Source organism: Ursus arctos, unplaced genomic scaffold (genome assembly GCF_023065955.2).
Source record: "Ursus arctos isolate Adak ecotype North America unplaced genomic scaffold, UrsArc2.0 scaffold_30, whole genome shotgun sequence".
NCBI lineage: Eukaryota > Metazoa > Chordata > Mammalia > Carnivora > Ursidae > Ursus > Ursus arctos.
The window spans coordinates 24,251,359-24,270,045 of record NW_026622986.1 but is presented as its reverse complement, the minus strand read 5'-3'; the positions used below and the strand labels follow the sequence as shown (position 1 = coordinate 24,270,045).

Genomic DNA, 18,687 nt, shown 5'->3' with positions numbered 1-18,687 from the left:
TCTGGAAACCATGTCTTCTCAGGACTGACAGGAAAACCGCATACCAGCTGAAATAGCAAAGGCTCTAGGACAGAGTAACCCTATATAATCTACTGTCCATGTCAAGACACGTGAGCAAGGGAAAAGGGAAGTGATTATTGATTCCATGGAGATAACAGATCTAAATCCAACGGGGCATGCCTGGATGTGGGCACTGGCCAATTTAATGATTTTATGCTAATCTGATGATTAAATTTAATAATTTAATGATGAGGGAGAAGAACTTTTCTTTGGTGGGCAGAAATGGAATCAACAAGCAGAAGTTCCAGAAGACACATCTGAATTCAACAGAAGGGAGAACTTTCAAACAAGCATCATTGTTCAAAACGGAATGGGTTGCCCCATCGTCACTGCACGTGATCAGGAAGGGGCCAGAAGACATTTATCCGGGGACATTGTAAGAAAGGATTATTGAACACCGGGGGAAGGGGGGACAGACACACCCTAAGGTATGTTATGGATATATGTGCACACCCACAGAAAAAGAATTTCAAAAAAAAAAACACCTCATTCTAATAACTCATGTATTTACTTATAATGCTCCTGTTACAATATTACATTTGATGAACCAAATGTTTGCAATATTTCCTTCTTCAGAAGAGTTTTTTTAAAAATCACACTACAGACTGGTAGGCATGAACACATTATTCTACTTTTTTCCCTACCAATTTCCTTTGCATAAATCTGCAAGCAAATGTTCTCTATTTAAAATACAATGCTGTGGAGTGGTTGACTACATGAGTCTGTCACTGGTTTGGTATTCTGTATTTGATAACCAAGAACCTCAATGACATTTTCTTGGTAACATGAATTTGCCTATTTTGCTCCAATGTCTAATTCAACCTGTCATTTTTAATTAAAATATTTTTTTTTCCAATTTTTGCTTATATTATGATTAGTGGGATGAGACCACACTGTAACAACTATGAGTCTTATGAAACAACAGATAATCCATTTTTACTGAAAGTATTCTGTTGACATTAAAATGGTATTAAATATGTGTGATCGAAACAGAATGACTTGACTGTGATAATGGCACTCAATTACATGAATTAATAAATACATATTCAAATAACATATATCCTTATATGCCATTTCAAGGACAACTCCAAAATCTAGGTAATATATAACTTAATTTGCATTCAGTGAGATATGTTTTTATAGAAACATAGCCCTACGCCCAGGCTATGGAACACATGCCTTCTTTGTAGCCAGAGGACCACGTGTCAAATGAGTAGCATTGCTGTCAATCTTCCATCACTGGTAGCTGGGGCATCTTGCCACATAGTTTGGGAATGGGTTCTCCTTCACGTAAACAATCCCCTTTGTGTATAATTACACACAAACTCTCCATTATCCCGGGGGATGTGGGGGGTGGCGCAGAAAAGAGTATTCAAGACCATCTGCAAGCTACTGCAATTCTATTCTTAGGTCTTCGGCATTCCCTTCTTAGGTGACTCTAGAAGCACAGGGGGAAAAGGCCGCCTAAGACAGTAGCGTGGCCCACCTGCCTTCATAGACCCTGCACACGACACGTCAGGAAGCAGCCACTTGTGCCTGTCACGCCCGAGCCCAGGGGCCCCAAGCTCAGAGGCCAAATCCTCCAGGTTTGGAAGGAAAACATTCCAGCCCAACAGCTGACCCTTTTGAGATTCATGCTTAAGATTCATGCTTAAATCAGACCCAATTTCCAGTGGCATCCCAGCAAAGCACATCTCAAGACCACGGATGAATCCATCTGGAAAGCCACAGTCCTGCAGCATGCTCCCAGCTCCTGGGGACAGCCCCAAGACCTCGACCTCGCTGGCCAAATGCTCCAGTAAAGAGGTGTAAGGAGAGCTTAGGAAACGGAAGTGCTTGCATCGAGGGCAGTTTTTCCAGCTACCTTTGACATCCATATGGGGCAGTCCATCTGGGCTGAGGCCACTGCCTGGATATTTACATAACTAGAGTCCTGGCAGGGCCTCCCCACACTTGCACGAGCTGCACTGGTGGCTCCTTTCCTCTGCTCATCTTGTCGGAGGTTTCCACACTGGCTGGCTGCCCCCCGAACCACCCCGGACCCTTTTGGAGACCTGCTGATGGGGCTCCTGTTGCTGCTGCCACAGGACCATGCACAGGGTGAGTTTCTAGAGCTGTTCCATTTCTTCCCGAATGCCACTTAAAAAAGGGGGTGGGCATGAGGCTGGGAAAGGAAGGGAAATAGAGGGGAGGTGGGCAGAGGAGGAAGGGAGAGGATTCCAAAACCAAAGAGGCCCCCCCCGCCGTTCACCCACGGTTCACAGGCCTCTCCGTGGAAAAGCTGTCACAGGAAATAATGCAGTGCTTTGAAACTCAACGGCCGTTTGGTAAATGGGAGATCTAAAAATATCTGGGGTACATAGCATCAGTGAGCAGTCACAGAAGTCAAGACATTCTGTTGTATCTGCGAGTCAATTCACAAATTCTAATTGGACACAGAGCAATTTCTCAAAGCTTTCAGCAGGAGGTAATCATTGTGTTGACGACACACAGGAATAAGGATGAAGGGGAGCCTGCTGTTTGGGCTGCATCCGTGGCAGGAGGGACGACGGATGGGTTTTTGCCTGTATCAGCCCTGATGAAAGGATGGCAGGGTCCCTGATCTTTCCTCTTTCCTGATTTCACTGGGAACGCTGGTGTGAAATGGTTTACACGTGGCATTCCAAACCTGTGGACACCAAACTTAAGCGTACTTTCAGCACAGGCTTTAGGAGAGAGAACTGTGTAGGGGAAGCCAGGATGTCACATCAGAAATACAGGGGGCAGGGGTAGTGGTTACAGTTTAGATCCGTCCTACCACCTGGCATGGAGCTTTACACACACCAGAGTCTCAGGAAATATCACTGACTGAAAGGACGGAATTACAGTTCTTGATCGTGGTGATGGCTTCACGGGTGTGGACATGTGTCAAAACTTATCAAATTAGATCCTTTAAATATGTGGAGTTCATGGTATGTCAATGACCCATCAACAGATCTGATTCAAGTATGAAGGTTAAAGATATTCTTTTCACATATCAGAAAAGATACAGACCCTCAGGAGGATACGGAGAGCTCTGTCTGCAGCGGGACATCTCAACAGAGTTCTCCACACTTCAAGGAATTACTTCATTTCTTCCTTTCCTTTTTTTTTAAAGATTTTATTGATTTGAGAGAGAGAGCACATGTGTGAGTGCACAAGCAGGGGAGGGGCAGAGGGAGAGTGAGAAGCAGACTCCGCACTGAGCGGGGACCCCCACATAGAGCTCGATCCCAGGACCCTGGGATCACGACCTGAGCTGAAGGCAGACGCTCAACTGACTGAGCCACCCAGGCGCCCTACTTCTTTATATCTTATATTCTTTTTATTTGAAGGTTGGTGCTTACAGTTTCCCCCCAGATGTTGTTATATTCAGGACTGAGGCCTGGCATTGTTACTCATCAACTCTAGGTGGCTAAGCCCCACTTTGCATCTCCACCCAGAACTCCTCCTTTCCTGGGCTTGTGTGTGATTCTGTCTAAACCCACCTGCTCAATATTTGCATTTGGCTATCCGTTAGGATCTCAGGCTCAGTGCCAAACAGAACTGCTGACCTGTCTTCTTCCCCAAATCACCTCCACCCACAGCTTTCCCCTCTCGGATAACGGCCACTCCATCACCACGTTCTGTTCTTTAGGCCCCACTTGGGGCACTGCTCTCTTCATCTCACATCCCACACCCACCACACCAGAAAACCTCATTGGATCTCTCTAGAATATCCAGACCCTGAACACGTCATCATCACTTTATCACTTGCCCGATTCTTGCAACACCCACCCACCTGGCACCTCCTGGCCTTGCAGTCTGGTCCCCACACAGCACCCAAACCATCCCCGTGCAGCTCAAGGGGGGCCACGATGCTCCCCAGATCTGCACTCTCCAACCACTCCCCCTCCATCAGTCGACGCCTTCAAGGTCCCACACGATTCCCACCTCTATGCACCGCCCCCTCAGTCTGCTCTTCCACACTCATCTCCTTACTGTTCCCTCCGGGTCACTCTTCCCTCCCAGGGCCTTTGATGAGCTCCTTCATCTGCCTGGAATGTCTCCCGTGGCTCACCTCTTCATATCCTTCAAAGCTCTGCTCTAATACCACCCTTCCATTGAGTCCCTTCCGATCCTATATTTAAGATGGCAACTTTGCCAGACTTTCTGATCTCTGCTTTATTTTTTCCTCAGAGCATGTGCCACCTTCTAGTGCACTATATAATTTACTATGTTTGCCGTCTGCCTCTTCCTCTTGGACTGTAAGCTCCCTGAGGGCAAGGATTTTTATCAGTTTTGTTCACAGACACAATGCTGGGTCATAAGAGGCACATAATTAAGTGTGTATTGAATGACTGACGGAATGACTGACTGGCTGATTGAATGATTGACTGGCTGACTGACTGAATGAATGAATGAATGAACTGAGGTGCTCAGGTACTTCCTGCCAGCTGGGGTTTGCAAGACCAGCCCTCATATAGAGGATGACAGCCGTGCTGTACCATCCTTACTCTCTGGCCCTCTGACACAAACACATCCAGAGAGAGAAATCCCGGCTGAAAAGCAAAGAGAGCAGAGCTGACAGATGGGTAAGGACGCCAGGATCGCGCAGGGAAAAACTCATTCTAGCTATCTGCAAACAAGCAAAGAAATGGAAACCACAAGTTCAAATAATTACTCAGTTGTATTTTTGAGCACCCACCAAATGCCAGACATAATATTAGGTGCTGCAGAATCAAAGATTAGTAAGACATGGTTCTTTTTTAGAAAGGTGGAAATCCTACATAAACAGGTCATTCCAATTCAGATCAAACCCGGAGCCGGGTGCCATGAGGATGCTTTGGGAGAATAAAGAAGGGAGAGCCTCTCTGCTTGGAGGAATGTGAGAAGGTAGCTTGAGGTAGCTTCGGAGGTTTGAATTCAACAATGAGCAGCGGGTGGGGGGTGTCCCCGGCACAGGAGGGATGGGAGGGGCCGCTCAGTCCCCAGGATGAGCGTTTGCAAGAGGCTGACATCCAGAAAAGGCCAAATGTGCTTGGGGAAAGGCAAGGGGGTGTGTGGCTGTATACAACAGATTACACGTTTGTGCTGCCCCCCCCAGACCTCCCCCCCAAAGAAAGGCATGTGTTAAGTCCTAACCTGCAAGGGATGGTTCTTGAGGTGGGGCCTCTGGGAGGTGATGAGGTCATGGAGTAGAGCCCTTATGATGGGATTCATGCCCTTATGAAGGAGAGCCCAGAGGGTTCCCTCAACGCTTCTGCCTTGTGAGGGCACAGAGCGAAGGGAGCCATCCATGAACCAGGATGTAGGACCTCCCCAGACACTTCCCACATCCCAAACTATGAGAAGTTTGTAGGCCACGTAGCTTATGCTATTTTGTAGCAGCCCAAACAGACTGACACAGTGCATCAAAGTTAGTGTAAGAAAAGAAGTTTAAGAGACGAAGAGCTGCCAGGTCGTGGTAGGTCCCTCTAGTCCTTATAAAGTCCTGTGGGTTATAGGAAACGAAGGCGGGAGGGGGGCAAAGAGGCTAGGGAGGGGAGTGTGCGTGTGCTGCGTGTATGTGTGTGCGTGTGTGTGAGAGAGAGAGAGAGGAAGGTGGGAAGGGGGTAAGCTGTGATGATCTTAAATCACCCAGGAAAGAACGGGGAGGTGCTGAACTATGAGTGGGTACTTCACCCCAAAGGCATTTGGGAAGGAAACATGGGAGCAAGGTGTTAGAGAAATTTATTGTAAAGGCTTGATGAGCTTAATGCGAGTCATGCAGCCAAGAGGAAGAGCGAGGCGGACCCTTGACTCACTGATCACAGGACAATGGTTGTTGAGCTTGGGAGGAGGAGGGACAGAAGTCGTCAAACCACCAACCGGTCAGAGTAGTAAGAGGTGAGACTCCGCACTGCACCGCACTCCGCTCTGGAATACTGTCAGAGGGTGCTCCTTTGAGTGGTCAGATTGAGAGAAAATTGATAAATAGCCAAATGGCGAGCTGGCCATTTCAAAGCCAGTCTGACGGGCAGCCTCCCTCCCTCGCTGAGGGTCCGAAGAGACAGGCAGGAGGGAATGCTGTGCGCCGTTTTCATGCTCGCCTCCTTGTCACCAGGGAAGCTGCAGGAACCCCAGCGTCCTCGCTCCCTCCAGTCCTCCATGCAAATAAGGACATGTGCTCACATACTGACTTTCTTCCTTTTCCAATGTAAAACCGAAAACAAGATATAAAACTTAGAGCTTATGGGATTTTTCAGTTGGGTTTTGTCAGTTCCCTAAAAGTGTGGTCAGTTCTATTGGCAAGAGGAAAAGAAGAATCTAGCTTTATAAGAAACAAAAAAACCTCCTGTGGTTTTGGATATTATTCTTTGAGTATCTGGATATCTTTCCAAGTTGGAAGTTCTAGATCTCTGTATCTAAAGAGTGTAAAATCTTACAACCTGAGGAATAGGGTGGCAGACAAACCAAATTGTGCAGGACAAAGAAACCATATTTTCCGCAAGAAGGAGGAACCACAAACAAATGCCAGCTTATATTTTCTCCAGAAAATGACTGACTCACTCCACCCTGTCCAGGCAAACTATTCCTATAAGCTGTCCCTAAGGATTCACTTAAAATATAACCTTGTCCTGCATATGGCTATTATGTTCTAGAAACACTTGCCTTGTTTTTATATTTATTTAATGCTCTGTTGCCTGTGTGCCTGTTTAATCTGTCTCCAGAAGATGGACCATCTCTCATTCTTATTTATTTTATTTAACACCAAGACGGTTATTAAGTGCTTAAATAATTTCTGATGAATATTATGCAAATTAGTTTGTTGATTGCTCATGCTACAGAGAAACTCTGAGTATTTTCAGAGTTGTCAGGCGGTGGGTTCAATGAGAAAAAACTCCCCCAAGCATCTAGGACACTCAGGTTCTAGGCTTGTTTCTTCTATTAACTCTCTGCAGTAATTACTCGAGCAAAACATACATAAGTGAATAGAAGCTGAAAATCTTCCTAATGATGGCAACGAGTGGGAAGTAATCAAAGAATGTTTCAGTGATTGGATTTTTTGCCTCTGTTGTAAAGAAAAAGATGGCATTACCACTGACTGACATAACCTTTGCAATTCTTGTTTTGATTCTAGTATTCTTTTCCAAGATAAAAGCCCTTCCTGATCAGTTTTGAAAACTGAAGAATTCAAATTCTCTCTCTGCCTTTCTGTGCAAAAGCAAAATCATCTCTCTTCTCTTCCTTCCCCTCCCCTCCCCAACCCTCCCCATATTAATGTTCCAGGACTTGCTGGAGTCTCACGGATGTGGATGCAGGAAGGATGCCAACCTTTCTTATTAAGTCTTTTCCATCCCAGTATGTGGGGATTGCTAGGGGGATGCCTTTACCTGCAGAAGTCTTTCTGGAAGGCCACATGACATGTAGTATCAGAGCTAACAGCTGTTCCCTTATGCTACTTTCTCTTTATAAAATGCATCTCGGGATTGTAGGTGAGGACGTACCATTTACTCTACTTCCACGGCCACTGGCCTTCTCACACCCACTGTGTGTTCTAAAGTCCCTGCAGTTAGCCATGCTGAGTCTTCCGGTGACATAAGAAAGTCATGGGGTGGGGGTGGGGGATGCAAAGACAAGACAAAAATCACTTATTCTAAGAGTCTCTCATATTTTTGTGTTAGGCTTTTCATAGATAGTGTCTCACTGGCTCCTCTGAATGTAACTTTTCTTGTCAATAAAAAAATTGAAGCTCTGAGAAATTCAGTGATTCAGTTATTTGCCCAAGGCCTCAGAACTAGCAAGAGGCAGAACCGGGAATCAAAGCCACACTAGATGATGCTATAGTTCCACTCTCTGTCCATCACACTTGCGTGCCACGTCTAAATCCTTGCCAAGCAATGGGGACTCCATATCTGAGGCCTTGGTGAGGACCTGAAACATCTGTAAGCCTCTCCTCATCTGTTAACATGATCTATACACCCCTTCTCATTCCTAGAGCTCCATCTATCTGAAATCTTTGACCTGACTGATAATCCCCAAATCCCATCTGTGCATGGTTCACAGCCGGCAAGGAACATTCAGTGTGACGTCAGCCCCCGCTACGCTGCTGGGTTCGAGGCCTCTGCCCTCCAGCCAAGACCTGCAGGCTACATCTGTGCTACTGGTCACTCTGTAGTTACTCTGTTACAAAACACTCGACCATCCCAATAAAAGGGGATTGAGAAGGCAGAACACTGCTCTCCATTGTGTTCGGCTCCAATGTGGTCCTTGTCCTCGCCCTCCCCTCTCTTCTGCTCTCTCTCTCTGAGCCACAGAGAAATGAGTATCTGATATTTATTGGGGGGTAGTCAGTGGGAGCAGAGGAACGGGTAAGCCAGCACTGCATTCTCCAGCGGTGTGTAGGTACACTGCCCAGCTCCAGACGGCTCCACACTATTCAGTTTCCTAGTTTGGGTTTGTCACATCTATACACTTGTTCACAGGCGTGTGGTGAGAGCATAATTGTGCATTTTATGGTTATGAATGGCACAGCCTGGCAACTCTCCGATCATCATTTCCATTCGCTGTCATGCATTATCAATCTAATTCTCCATTACACGCCTTTTTTTTTCATGCATTCTTCATACAGCAAGGACAAAGAAAGGCAAAAGCCCTGCAAAGAAGACTGAATCACGAGAAGAACAGGCTAGTCTTGATAGAAACTGTGGAGCTACTGCCTTAAGTTTTGGGGGGGTAGCTTTTGGCTAATTTGAAGTGAAAATTGTTGTTAAAAGGTTTAGAGTTTTGCATCTGTACCGAGGCTTCTGGCCCTAAGGTTGGCAAGGCATTACTGACTGTGAAAGAGGGGCCGCACCACAGTATAGGCTAACACCAGGTAGACACAGGATGACCTCACAGGGTACCATGGGGTGTTCTAAAGATGCCTAACTATATCTATATGGGAGCATGGTCTGAGAAAGTCACTCAGTGATTTCCTTATACCAGTAGGGTCTACTGAGTACCCATCACAATCAGGGAGTTCAATGCAGTGAACACTAAGGGAACAGAAGTATGCAGTAACCATGGGCTGGCAAGTAATTGCTAGTCAGAGGGAGACCAGAAGACCCATGTGGATATAGTCCGAGTTTAGGGGGGAGGGTGTGCATATGGATATTCTCGACCATGGACAACTACTTTCTTCTTGTACTGCATCATGGAATGGCCAGGGCTCTAAGTTTAAAACAAAACCCCAGAAACCACCACAGATGATAGAGATCTAGCCTAACAAGCTAGGTCCTCGACACTCCACGTGTGAATTAGAGTCAGCTACGCCTGTGTGTACTCGCTCAGTTCCCACCGAGGCTACCAGCCTTGATTTTTATTTGGCTATTTTCCTTGATTCTTATTCGGTATTAATAAGGCCACTGAACCGAACCAGATCCCTATAGTCTTCACATTCCTTCCAACAATCATAGTCTTTATTCTTGGCAGTAATTTCCATCTTCAAAGAGAAAAGCATTTCTTTTTGGGTGAAAATACCTGACTTCCCCTGATATGGTTAAGAACTGAACACATACACACACTCACGCACGCACTCACTAGCACCCCAAGTAAGCAACAGTGCGATTCACTGAATAGGAGCAACGGCTCTGATCATCTGTGAGAGGAACAGAGTCATAACGATCGATATTTTTAGGATGATGGTTCTAGGGGTGGAACTGACTGCCACAAATATAAGGGTGTGTCTAAACTACGCCTTTTAAGAGAAAGACATGCTGATCCCTTGGGACACAGGAAAGGGTGGGAGCTGATGGATTTGGGGAACCAGAGGAAACTGCTGTGGAGAGAATTTTTGATAAGCTGGTTTATGCTGATTCAGAAAACTCGCAGGACGCGGTAGTGAAACCAGCAGGCCTGTGTGTGCAGTGGTGACCCTGAAGGCCAGAGCTCCAAGAGCTACTGTACAGCTTTTCAGATGAGACGTCTTGGGAAAAACAACAAAGGGAAATACTACGGAGGAACTAGAGTCTGATTAGTGCTCAAATGAACACAAGGTAAAATACTCAGATCCCACAAATGGGGAACGACTGGGGAACGGTGACCACTTTGCCTAGATTCTTTATGGCTCTGCTTTTGCTGACTGTAGGACAAGTTCAAGTATCTGTGTATCCTATGCAACTGATGGAATGCTCCGTTACTCCTTTTGTCACTTCAACTCCAGTATCGCCTTGTGTTGCTTTCATAACATTTCAGAGGGAAATGGGCAGCAAAGAATCAGAAGCAGGAAGGGGAGTACACAGACCACCACCGTGTCCTGGGGAGGTCATGAGGGGTTGTGAGCCTGACGTACCTTTGCTCAAGGGGACTACAGTTTTGGGGAATTTAGATCGAAGGATCAATGGAAGATCTTTATCTCAAGGCTTATGCTCCTGTGAGGTCTCAGAAATCATTTCTAATGGAGGTGCTGAGATTTTCACTATAGGTAAACCTAAACAGAGAACTTCTGCCATGCATTTTATTGACACATCGGGTGGCATCTAGAAAATAAGAGATGTGAATGGAAGTCATCACTGGATCCGGACTTATCCATTCTGATATTATGCGGAGAATGGATGAAAATAACTTCAAGAGCTCTTTAACCGTGAATATGTCTACTTCCCATTTTGACATATTAAACTAGAAATTCTCCAGAAGCTGTACTGTTCCTTCTTTTTAAAAAAAGTATGCACAATTATCTAAGAACAAAGCTTTAGATTTGAAATCACTTGTTCATTCAGTTGTGTCAGGCTAAACGCAACCCTTATAACAGAGATGTCTATACATGAGTAGAACTGTAAGTGTCTTACACACACACACACACACACACACAAACACGCACCAATAACGTGAACACAGTGGTACACATATGCAGTAAAGTCAGCAGTGATCTGAGGAGGAGGTCTCACTCCACCCCATACCTACTGAAGCACACAGGTACCCAGCAGGTCCCCTCATACAAGATTTCCCGGACCTTCATCTCTTCACTGCCTTTCCCATCACAAACGCATCACACTTTTCCCTCGACTCATCAAAGTTGATTCTAGAGCCCCTTCCTGCACAAACACTGGCATGCCCACGAGTCTACAGAGCCTTCTCCCAAGTTCCAGAACCCAAGGACTCATTGTTCTTGGCTTGTTCTCTGACCTCGGCCTGTGACTTTGCTCTTCCAATAAAAATGAGCACGGTACACATCTGGGGTGCACTTCTCATGGATTATGAAATCGGTGACTCACCGAACCTCCAGGGGTCTCAGTTTCCCCAACGACAAGATAATGCTAATGGCACTAGCCACCTGCCAGGCTATCATGGGACTTGGCAACAGCATCTACAAATCACCAAGAGGCCCTATGCCATAAATAACAAGTCTTATTAATAAAATTAGTTCAAGACAAGTGCCAAAGAGAATACAGCAATGGCAGCAGCAGAGCACACTTAGAACAAAAGAGGGTGGAGGGATTCTCTGATCCTCATTTCTACCAACAGTGCCTCCCTTTAATACAAGACTTTAATCTTTCTTTCTTTCTTTTTTTTCTCTAAAAGGTTATTTCTACCCACACAACTTTGCGCATCAGGCAAAACTTCATTCCAAGTTAACAGGAGGCAACATTCTATTCATTGGCAGGACAATATAGTATTGATTTCAAAGCACGTCCAAATATTGCTTCCAATTACATTAACCATGGCTACTTAACCTCTCAGGACCAAATGGATTCCAATCTATTTGCTGCATGACCCTCATTCCTGTTGTGCCTTAAATAAATCCAGATTTCATCTGCAGCAGAATGGTTCCCTCAGCCAACAGAAGTGGCTCAGCCCTTGATACTCTGGGTTGCAGGAGCTAAGTGACACTTTGAGAATCAAAATCAGGTTTCTGCCCATCTGAGGGTTTGGCCTTCTGGCCTTGTCCAAGTCAGACTCCAAAGAAATGGGGTCAAATGCAATGAATGAACATGAAGCGATGAAAAGACTAGGAAAAAAAAACAGTGAAATGTGTCCTCCTCTGGCCCCCGAACACCCACACTCTGTCCCATATTTTCAAGATGGCACACACAGCTAAGTTTCAGTAAGTATAAGGTAGAGATTTTTGCATCCAGTTCCTGAGGTATTTCCCGGGGCTGGCAGTGGCTTCCCCTGGATGAAGTCAGAAGTTTGCTCCTGGCTCTCTGGCTGGTGTTTTCCCACACCTGGCAGTCACGCTTTTGGAAAAGGACGAGACTTTGGGGATGTTGAGCCAGAAGGGGTGTCTAAGCAGCTGCTCAAAACCCAATCAGGTAAACGCAGATCAAGTCAGTCTGACCAGGTGTCTAAAAATACAGCAGTAGCTACCCCGATACTGAACAGGCTGTCAGCAATGAAGAGCTCAGATTTAGAAACGTGCCTGCCTTAGGTGTTCTGAGAATCCCTTTCATGCGAAGCCGTGCGGATTCAAACTGCAAGACGCCAGAGTAGCGGTAGCAGCCTCTATTGGGATGTTCCATTCATAGGGGAGGAAGAGCCTCATCCATTCATGGTGGGGTCAGGGAGTCCTTTACCGGCATTGGATCGCCCCGCTCAGCAAGCTGAGCTTCCGGCAGCCAGCCGGGCATGGCTGCATCATTCAGAATGAGTATGCCTATTAGGAAACCACCGCCAGCGCTATTATTAGAACGGCCATCCCTCGGAAATTTTGCAGCATTTGCTTGAATCTTCTGAGCGGTTACTCTGCTCACAAGGTACTGGAGAAAGGCACCGGGTTCCTGATCACACAGGGGCGGCCCACACAGCTTTCAAAAGTGCAGGACTGGCTAATCTTCTCTAAATGCCATAGGCACAAACGTTTGGGCATCTGTCTGCAACACAGAAGCAACGCGTTTGGTCATTTTTAAATGACCGCGTACTAAAGAAGGTTCCCTCCTGTTCTCCTCCTCCCCCTTCTCTATGCATCAAACTTGCTGCAGCCATTTGGAGTGTAAAAGAGCAGTGTATTTTAGCAGGATCATCTTCCTGCTTCCTGCCACCCTCGGGCACCCAAAGGACAGGACTCCCCTGTCACTTCCACAAAAATGGTTTTTCTTAAAGAAAAAAAAAAATCCCACCCAGGGCTGCTTTCTGCAATGTCCTTTCCTTTCTCCCTGGGTAAATTCAGACAGCGTAAGGTTGAGACGCCAGAGAAAGTGTATGGGGGGGGAGGGGACGGGTAGCAGAAGGGAGTGTAGTAGGTGCCGCACGTGGGGTTTGCACTGAAAAAATGTCACATCCCCGACATTAAATACTCTACGCTTCCAGTAAAGAAGTGTCATGTCCCTTTTACCGGCCCAGCATTTAAAAATGGACACAGAAGTGCTGCATAATCAACCGCCTCCCAGCAGGCGCGGCTGGGAAACAAAGACACATTACCTTTTATTTGTTGCGCTTCGCTAGGAGCCGAGGAACTTCAGGTTTGTAGCGGCGGATCCACCGAAACGGGCGTCCCATTCGCCCTGGGGTGCGCAGGCCCGTGGCCTAGCAGGCGGCATCCGCGCCCGGCGCCTCCGCCTCCTCCGCGGCGCCCGCAGCCGCCCCGCCGGGTCCCGGCGCGCCCCCGCGCCCCCGCCGCCGCCGCCGCCGCCGCCGCCCCGGCCCCGCCGCCGCCCGCCGCGGGTCCGCCGTCAGCCCATCGCTCGCTCGCGCCTCTCACGCCGAGCCTGGCCGCGCGCCAGGGCGCACCGCCGCCGGCCCGCCCCCCGCCCGCGCCCGGCCCGCCGCATGCTGCGGGGCGCCCTGCCCGCCTCCCCGCCCCGCGCCACGCCCCCGGCGGCCCCCTACCCCACCTCCTGCGCGCTGGCCCTGGCGAGGCAGGCGGGCCGCGGGAGGCCCGGCGGCCGCGGGGTGATGCGGAAGGCGGGCTCCGGCGGATCCCGCGCGGCCCGGCGCGCCGCCCGCGCCCGGACAACAATGAGCGCCCGCGCCCCGCGCACCCAGCGCGGCGCGGTCCGTCCACGCCGCGGGAACCCGGGGCGCCCCGAGCTGGCCAAACCTCGCGCTCCCCCGCCGCTGCACACGCAGTCAGGACAAAGTTAGGTCCCGAATACGCCTGCTAACCGGGAGAGGCTGTGCGAAGTCAGGTGTGCGAGAGGAAGAGCAGGGATTCTGAAACGCAGGATCCACCCCCGACCCCAAACCCACCAAATCCACCGCGGGGTCCTCTCCTACCCTTTGAGCCGCTGAGAGAGGCCACCTGGGCCGAATGGGGTTGAAGATGCAGCTCTTACCCCTCGATAGCATCCAATTGTTTTGAGTCTTTATCTCCCTCAACTCTTTGGAAATGGAAGTTCCTGCGAGATAAGCTAGTCTTGGGGCTATTGTCAAGGATTTGCAACAATTACAGGGAAGCGAGACTTCCATTTCAAGAGACCTGGGGGAGGGAAACAGGCTGACACGTTCTCTTTCCAAAAAAGAGAAACAAACTCAGAGAATATCCCTTCCAAGAACAATAACTCAATTCACATTATGTGTCTAAATGTTTATTGCTTCAGCAGCTCAATTTGCCCTAGACACTTTTTTTCCCCACGAATTGTCAAAACATGGTTTGATAAAATAAAGGGAGAGGCAGACAGGAGCACCGGCTTATTGTGGGTGGGAATGCCGGCTTGTCTCAGGGGTAAAATCTTTCTCTAAAACTCACTCATCGCTTGAAATCCCATCTTTCTACCCATCCATCCATCCATCCATCCATCCATCCATCCATCCATCCTTCAAGGGAGAGATGGCTTCCTCTTTCACCACCGTTGAAGGATCTCTTAGATCTAGCACAATTATTTCCCTGACACTGGCAGGAGCTAATACTTTAACAATTTGTAATAAAAAAGAAACTGCATATTCTTTCTTCCCAATGACTGAAAATTAACTCTTTCCAGACGCAGTTCTTGTATTCTTCTCTAAAGATCTCTGGTGAAAATTTCTGGCAGTTCAAGAGGTCTCACAGTCAACAAAAGGGAATCTCTATACATTTAGCATTGGAGAAAAAGGTGAACGAACACCTGTGATAAGGATGATCTATCTTATTTCAACCTGTTGTCATCACAAACTCGTGACTGGGGAACTTGATTATCTGAATCTGAGTCATGGGAAGCCGTGTTTAAATGGGAGGTTTCTGTACCTTGGGAGTCCCTGAAAGTCGTTTTAATGCAAAGCCCAATTCTTTCATGATGTAGTCGAGGGAGCGCTCAGAGGGAGCACATTTCTTTGGAAGAGCATTTCCAGTGCTGGTCTGTTTTGACTGTACCAGCTAGTGAAGGGGTGATAGATAGTATTCAGACCTTTCTTTTGGGGTATTTAGTTCCCATCCTTCAAAGAGTCATTGGATTGCTCCTACATCTACCTGATGATTTGTCACCTTGGCCAATGGAATTGTTAATTTGTCCTGAACTGAATTTGTCCCATTGGCAAATCCTTTTTGCAGATTCCCCATCTTCCTGCACAGCTACCCCCCCCCAAATGCCAGAAACAGGGATAGAGGGGTCTTTTACTTCCTCCCTTTCTCTCATTCCTTCACTCAAGTTATCACCAAGCCTGTCCTCATAAATGGCTCTGGAAAGTTCCTTAAGAGCAGCCCCTTGTCTGACTTGGTCCAACAGTGCTCGGTGATGGTTAGACTTTGCTGAATGAATAACACCGGCCCTGGCCTCACTGAGTCCCCCTCACCTTTCACTGGGAGGTCTCCAGCAGCATCCTGACTGGACTGCAGGCTTCCTCCAGCACATTGTCCATACCAGCTCCATTCATTCTCCTAGGACTCAGCTCTGATCACAGGACTTCTTTGCTTCCACCTGTTCTGGGCTTCTCTGGCTCTTAGAAGTAAAGGCCACACTTCTTCAGACAGCCAGAATGTCCTGAGCAACAAGTCCTCCTGCTCCATCCAGCCTTATCTCTTGCCACTTGACCCTACCAGGTCCATGTCACCCTCTACCCTCAGCTACATAACCCTCTTCCAAGTCCCCTCTATTCCAGGTTCTCACTCATCCCCTTGTCACCTAGCAGCCAGTGACTTCAGAAACAACTCACATCATGTCATAATCTCTGTGACTAAGCATGTCAGCAGCTTCTCATTGCTCCTGAAAGCATCTTCTCTATGTCCATCCCCTGTTCTTCTCCGTTCCCCCCACCCCCCGCTATGCTTTGCCACATGGACCACATTTCTGCCCTTGAGAGACTCTTTCCAGACTTGGCTTTTTTTGCAATTCTTGTTCTTTCTGCCGGGAATACTCATGCACCTTCCTGGCCCCAGTCTTTGTATAGCCGGCTCCTTGTCATCCTTCAGGTTTTAGCTCAAACACTGCTGCCTCCTCCATAACCTTTCCTGATCAACACATGGAAATTGCCCCCCTACCATTCCCTGCCCCACCAGGTAGCCCTTGTATCATTTTCCTGTTTATTTCCTTGTTCACACTTAACCACAATCTATATTCATAGCCCTGTGTTAAAAGCTCACACTGTCTGGGCTTGAATCTAGCTGTATAGCCTTAGATAAGTTTCTTAACCTCTCTGTGCCTCGGTTTTCTCATCTAGGAAGTGGGCATAATAAGGTTGCTATGAGGATGAAATGAATCAATGTATATAAACCATTTAGGACAGGGCCTGACTGTTTAAGCATAAGCCCCATGAGGCTGTCCTCATGGCCCGGGCTAGTCCTGGCACAGGATCTCTTTACCCTATACCTTATATGTTTGAGGCCCAGACTAAGAATGGATAAAAATGTAGGGAAGAAAAATTTTATTTGAAGAATTTAAGTACCAAGAGACAATAGGCCATGGTAAAACTTGATGAATGAGATACAATTCAAACTTAAATTATCTGGAAGTTAATGGACATATGAAGCACGTATATCCTCTCTTTCACCAGCGGTGATCCTGAGAGTGGATGGATGGCAAGCTTTGCCAGTCGGAATTCTGTAATGGTTTGTTTTCCGAAGAGCAGCTGATTCCACCACCAAGAATTCAGGCAGTTACTTGCAAAGCACAGAGAATCAAAGGATCTTTGCAAGTGTTGGTCCATCGGCCAGCCCTAACATGCAGTCTTGATGAAAGAATATAGTGTTTCCATTTTCAGCCTGAGTTTAAGACTTTTTGAAGAGTCTAACTCGGAAAAAAGAAAAAGAAACGTGGCAGGCTGGTTTCTGGACATTTGCCTTTGTGTTTCCTTCAGCTGCTGGAGAAGATTCAGAAAGAAGGAGAAATACTTTTCCTTTTGCCCCTCTACAGGGCAAGCAGGATTTTGAGACTTGAATGTCTGGGGTTCGCCTTGCCTCTTACACAGAATTAGGAAGGTTTACTTTGAAAAGAGCTGAACCCTCAAAGGGCAGAGAGGCGCTCTGAGGCTTGGAAATGGGGGATGGAGACAGGCAGCAGTACCCCCAGAAGGAAAGGAGCGAGATCTATAATTAGAGAGACCCCTTCTCTGTCTCTGTAGTGCCTCAAGAGGGCGCCAGACATCTGACCGGGCAGCATGTGGACACTGGGTGGGGGTACTAAGTTCTAAGAGGTGTGTCTTAGGCACAGCAAAGGATCTTGGGGTTTGGCTTCTGAGGGATGGAGTCTTTGACTTTCAAATGGACCTCAAGTTCTTGGGGACTGAGCATCTCAGTGGCAACTAGGCTGGACTGATAAACAAGAGATCCCTTTCCTGTCTTAAGGTACAGTGTGAGCTGGGGGAGAGGAAAGAATGAGTAAATCCCTACCACCTTTGTGAGTGAGAATGTAGTCAGATTTCACTGGGTTTAGAGAAGTAAATTAGCGTGCTGTTTTTTATGCCTGGAGTTGCAGAGCAAAAATATCCCTGCTACACTAGTGAAAAAAGTACCAGGTTCTTAACTCTGGGATCTGAAGTCATAGCTTTCCTAAACAAGTTCTGGGTGGTAAATGGGCCATTAGTAGAAGATTCTTCAGCTCAGATCTTGGCTGGGCTACCACAATTGGTGAAGAAAGATGGCCCCCACCCCTGCCTCTGTGTAGCTGTCTCGCTGAGGACGGACGCCAGTGTGAGAGTGGGTCTGGGTTTGGGCTACATAATCCTTTCCAGTAGCTTCGGATAGTCCTGGACTTCCACCTGGAAGGTCCAGTGTGACCGTGAAGGAGTCTCTTAACTCTCTGATGCCCATTTCTTCACCTTTAAAATAAAGGGCCTGATGATACTATCTATCTTCAGCCCTATGAAGACTATGGGATCAACACATACTAAGGATTTTCAAAACCATACAACTGATATCTAACATTAGGAATATGTACTTCGTACCAGGCACTGTGCTACGCACTTTCTAAACATTCATCAATTTCATCATCCCAAGATTCCTATGAGATGGAGACTATTTTTGTTCCCCTTCTACAGATGAGGCATTTGGGGGTTTAAAGAGGTTAAGTAACTAGCGGAGGCAACTCTGTTAATTGGATTTGAACCCAAAGTCATCCTTTTGTGACTCAGAGCCCTCATCTTTCACACTTGCCTCCCACATATATATTGGGATTCACAGTGAGCAAGGTTGCAAACTTACTTTACATACAGTATTAATTATGGATTGAATCACAGTTGGCTTTGGTGGTCCCTGGAGGTGATCGGAACTTGTACTGATACAGTAGTTCCTAACTACGGTACACACAGTTACATTCCATTTTG

The 18,687-nt window shown here is 47.3% G+C and overlaps 1 protein-coding gene across 9 annotated transcripts in view; it reads right to left on the bottom strand.

Annotated features, from left to right (window-relative positions):
* FRMD4A (FERM domain containing 4A) overlaps positions 1 to 18,687 on the bottom strand; it is a 592,045-nt gene that overhangs the window by 198,790 nt on the left and 374,568 nt on the right. For 2 of the 9 annotated variants that reach the window (XM_044392194.3, XM_044392196.3), the window contains exon 1: positions 14,206 to 14,493. The exons of 4 other annotated variants lie outside the window; for them this stretch is intronic. In XM_044392194.3, coding sequence (XP_044248129.3) covers positions 14,206 to 14,424 — 219 coding nt within the window. In that variant the 5' untranslated portion in view covers positions 14,425 to 14,493. Of the gene's footprint in view, positions 1 to 13,437; positions 13,601 to 14,205; positions 14,494 to 18,687 lie in introns of those variants that run through there. 3 more of the 9 variants (XM_044392193.3, XM_044392195.3, XM_044392197.3) reach the window with 3 other exon arrangements.